General features: G+C 46.5%; 1 protein-coding gene across 1 annotated transcript in view; it reads right to left on the bottom strand.

The window, feature by feature from the left end:
* Positions 1-291: 291 nt before the first annotated feature.
* Positions 292-5,304, bottom strand: part of LOC114548255 (kinesin-like protein KIF20B) — an 8,098-nt gene continuing 3,085 nt past the window's right edge. The window contains exons 2-6 of the mRNA XM_028568095.1: positions 3,894-4,019; positions 2,751-2,816; positions 1,473-1,566; positions 916-1,052; positions 292-496 (exon numbers count right to left, since the gene is read on the bottom strand). Coding sequence (XP_028423896.1) covers positions 413-496; positions 916-1,052; positions 1,473-1,566; positions 2,751-2,816; positions 3,894-4,019 — 507 coding nt within the window. The 3' untranslated portion in view covers positions 292-412. The remainder of the gene's footprint in view (positions 497-915; positions 1,053-1,472; positions 1,567-2,750; positions 2,817-3,893; positions 4,020-5,304) is intronic.

The raw sequence follows: 5,304 nt of genomic DNA, 5'->3' as shown, positions 1-5,304 counted from the left end.
GAACATTTTGTCAACATGTTTGTTTCATTTCAGTATATTTTATATGGATTTTTTTTTTCAATGCTTTTATTTTGAAGGTTTGATTCCTGTTTCCTGTACCTGCAGAGTGTGTTTTGGGTCTTCTCAGCCACCGTAGGAACATTCCTGGCAGCAAAGGGATGCGCGCACACACTCTCGCACAGAGACACACACTCGCAGAGACAAACACACAGAGAGACCCCCCCACACACACACACACACACACACACACAGACACACACACACACTCACTGAGAGGCTGGGAGCCATTAGTATTCTCTCAGCTCTTTATCCATTAAAACAAACTAACTGTACACACATTGAAAAATCTAACTGTTCTTCTTCGTTGGTTTGACGGGTGAAGACGGCGTAGTGTTGTCGCGTGGCGATGATGTCACTTCCTGCAGGTTTTGGAGCGCAGCTGTCTCCTGATGATGAGGTGATCGCTCTCCTTCTCCTCCTTCTCTCCTCCGGAGGTCTGAAACAACAACAGCAGCAAGGAGCTCAGAGCTCTAGACTTGGTGGTCACACTGGAAGAGACAGACAGGCAGACAGACAGACAGGCAGAGAGACAGACAGGCAAGGAGCTCAGAGCTCTAGACTTGGTGGTCACACTGGAAGAGACAGACAGACAGGCAGAGAGACAGACAGGCAAGGAGCTCAGAGCTCTAGACTTGGTGGTCACACTGGAAGAGACAGACAGACAGGCAGGCAGAGAGAGAGAGACAGACAGGCAGGCAGAGAGAGAGAGAGACAGACAGGCAAGGAGCTCAGAGCTCTAGACTTCACACCATGTTGGTCACACTGGAAGAGACAGACAGGCAGACAGAGAGACAGACAGACAGGCAGACAGAGAGACAGACAGAGAGACAGACAGGCAGACAGACTCTTCCTCACCATGTTCGGGGAGTCTAGCAGCGGGGAGGACGCGCTCGTCTTAAAAAGTTTCTTCCGTCCTCGTTTTGGTTTGGTTGCCGTGGTAACCGTCTCTTTCTCTACCGAATGTCCACTGACCAGACCGATGATGGTTTTAGCTGCAGAGAGACAGACAGACAAGTTACAGACAGACGGAGAGACAGACAGATTGAGAGAGAGAGACAGAGGGAGAGACAGACAAACAGAAAGAGGGAGAGACAGACAGACAGAGGGAGAGACAGACAGACAGAAAGAGGGAGAGACAGACAGACAGACGGAGAGACAGACAGACAGACAGACGGAGAGACAGACAGACAGAGAGAGGGAGAGACCGACAGGGGGAGAGACAGCCAGACAGACAGAAAGAGGGAGAGACAGACAGACAGAGAGAGGGAGAGACCGACAGGGGGAGAGACAGCCAGACAGACAGAAAGAGGGAGAGACAGACAGACAGAGGGAGAGACAGACAGACAGACAGACAGAGAGAGGGAGAGACAGACAGAAAGTAATATATAAATGTGATGTAAAGGGCCTCTGACCTTTGCTGCCCAGGATGGAGGGAGAACTGTGGAGCAACTCTCCGATCTTCTGCAGAGGCCCATCTCTCTTCTCCTTCACCACAGAAGAAGAAACCTGGACACAAAAGTTCAGAGATTAAACCTAGGGGCTCCGATCTCCCACCTGGCCCAGACTGGCCTGGCCTGGCCCAGCTCAGCGCATGGGGAGGTGTGTTCAGGTGCATTCTGGGCAGGCTGGTCTTACAGGGAGGTGTGTTCAGGTGCATTCTGGGCATGCTGGTCTTACAGGGAGGTGTGTTCAGGTGCATTCTGCTGGTCTTAGAGGGAGGTGTGTTCAGGTGCATTCTGCTGGTCTTACAGGGAGGTGTGTTCAGGTGCATTCTGGTCTTACAGGGAGGTGTGTTCAGGTGCATTCTGCTGGTCTTACAGGGAGGTGTGTTCAGGTGCATTCTGGGCATGCTGGTCTTACAGGGAGGTGTGTTCAGGTGCATTCTGGGCGTGCTGGTCTTACAGGGAGGTGTGTTCAGGTGCATTCTGGGCGTGCTGGTCTTACAGGGAGGTGTGTTCAGGTGCATTCTGGGCGTGCTGGTCTTACAGGGAGGTGTGTTCAGGTGCATTCTGGGTGTGTTGGTCTTACAGGGAGGTGTGTTCAGGTGCATTCTGCTGGTCTTACAGGGAGGTGTGTTCAGGTGCATTCTGGGCGTGCTGGTCTTACAGGGAGGTGTGTTCAGGTGCATTCTGGGCGTGCTGGTCTTACAGGGAGGTGTGTTCAGGTGCATTCTGGGTGTGTTGGTCTTACAGGGAGGTGTGTTCAGGTGCATTCTGGGTGTGTTGGTCTTACAGGGAGGTGTGTTCAGGTGCATTCTGCTGGTCTTACAGGGAGGTGTGTTCAGGTGCATTCTGGGCGTGCTGGTCTTACATGGAGGTGTGTTCAGGTGCATTCTGGGAGTATTGCTATCTTGAGGCAGTGGGAAGTGATGGCACCATTGACCAACAAAAACCTGGTCTAAAGTCAATAACGCAGCATTTCATTGTTATTTTAACAGAGCATTAGTAAAATGCTCCTAGGCTCGTGCACACACACGTTACACACACACACACACACACACACACACACACACACACACACACACACACACACACACACACACACACACACACACACACACACAGAAGGGTATGTATGGACTAGTCTAACTCTGGGGGTTACAGTGAATAAGATAAAGTCCCAATAAGTCGGCGTGTTCCTTTAATATAATGACCTAACCCTAATATATTTAATATTTGGTGGTTTCTCACCTGCTTGTTGTTTCTCTGAGTGTTTCCTCTCACTCTGTTTCTCTTGTTCTCACTGAACACCAGGTCCTGAAACACACACACAGTCAGTTACACACACACACACACACACACACAGTCAGTTACACACACAGTCACATTTACACACACACACACAGTTACACACACACACACACAGTTACACACACACACACACAGTTACACACAGTCACACACACACACACACACACACACACACACACACACACACACACACACACACACACACACACAGTCAGTTACACACACACACAGTTACACACACACAGTTACACACACACACACAGTTACACACAGTTACACACACACAGTCACATTTACACACACACAGTTACACACACATTTACAAACCGTCAGTTACACACACACACACACAGTCACATTTACACACACACACACACACACACACACAGTTACACAGTCACACACACACACACACACACACACACACACACACACAGTCACAGTTACACACACACACAGTCACAGTTACACACACACAGTTACACACAGTCACATTTACACACACACACACAGTTACACACACACACACACACACACACACACACACACAGTTACACACAGCCAGTTACACACACACACAGAGACACACACAGTCACACACACACACACACACAGTCACATTTACACACACACACACAGTTACACACACACACAGTTACACACAGTCACACACACAGTCACATTTTTACACACACACACACACACAGTTACACACACACACACAGTTACACACACACACACACACAGTCAGTTACACACACACAGTCACACACACACTGTCACAGTTACACACAGTCAGTTACACACACAGTCACTCACACACACACACACACACACACACACACACACAAACACACAGTTACACACACACACACAGTCACAGTTACACACACACACAGACACACAGACACACACAGTTACACACACACACAGTTACACAAACACACACACACAGTTACACACACACACAGTTACACAAACACACACACACACAGTTACACACACACACAGTTACACAAACACACACACACACACACACACACAGTTACACACACACACACAGTTACACACACAGACCTCTACCTGCACTTCGCAGCTCTTCCTCTTCCTCCCGGTCGTTTTGGGGGATTTCTTCCTGTCGGCCATGTTGGATCTCAGAGGAGACACGAAAACGTCCTGTTCTGGAAGAAAGACTCGAACACCACACCTCTATACACACACACACACACACACCCCCCACACCCACACACACACACACACACACACACACACACACACACACACACACACACACACACACCCATTCAGATAACTTTATTAGTCCCCAAGGGGCAATTCAGTGCATTAGCACACAATCTGTAGAGGTTAATAACTCATGAATCAAAAATAAAATAAACAAACAAACAATAAACAAACAATCAACAGACAACAAATAGTACAAATAGTACGGCAGCAGTCATACATCCTGCTGTATACAGAAGCTTGTTGTTCTCTCCTGTAACATCAACACATTTACACATGACCCAGCTCAATGGTTACAACCTCCCACACACTCACACACAGAGCAACGCAGTGCTGGAACCAGTTTGTTATGGTGACGTGATTTCACGTAACAGTTAAGGCTGGGCGATATGGACCGAAAGTCATATCCCGATATATTTTGGCTTAATATCGATATACGATATATATCCCGATATGTTTTCCGCAAAGTGAGAGCAAATGTTCAGTCAAAGTCAAAGCCAAATATGACATGTCACATGTAGTTTCATACAAACCGGCTATTTCAGTGAACAGTTGCAAAATCAAATGAATAAATAATAAACAGGTTTCTTCACCTGGTTCAATGCTCAGCTGTTCAAATAACAATAAAATGTAAACATAAATTCTGATTAACCCTTGTGTTGTCTTCCCGTCAATATTTTTGACGCCTTTTTTTCAGTTTGTTTTATTTTTTTCCAACGTTTTAAATTGTTAAATTTTTCTTCTACACATTTTCAGCGCTTATTTCTACGTCCCATATTTTCTGATATAGGGCTGGGCGATATAGAGAAAATCAGATAATATGATATTCTTGACCAAATACCTCTATTGATATTGCGACGATATATTCTAGAGTTGACAGTTGGTGCTCTCTCAAAATATCTTCACACTTAGATTTTAGATAAATAATCATTAATAATAGAACAGCTACAACAGTCTGGTAAGTTCAGAAGAGTCCATCACTTCACTGTAATGCAGCCTTTAAAACCAGGTAAAGACACTTATGTCATATCACGATATTACGATATTCAAAATCTAAGACGATATCTAGTCTCATATCACGATATCGATATTAATATCGATATATCGCCCAGCCCTAGTAACAGTGCTGCGTGTTGTTCATGTAACAATCTAACAGCAGAGGGAATGAACGAGTCGGCACATAGTGCCTCCGACCTGACAGCACGATAACAAATCCATCACTCAGTACATGATCAGCTGGGCGCGGTATTCT

Source organism: Perca flavescens, chromosome 21, assembly GCF_004354835.1.
Source record: "Perca flavescens isolate YP-PL-M2 chromosome 21, PFLA_1.0, whole genome shotgun sequence".
NCBI classification, from domain to species: Eukaryota; Metazoa; Chordata; class Actinopteri; order Perciformes; family Percidae; genus Perca; species Perca flavescens.
Note: the sequence above shows the minus strand (reverse complement) of the source record. Positions and strands in the feature narration are given on the sequence as shown.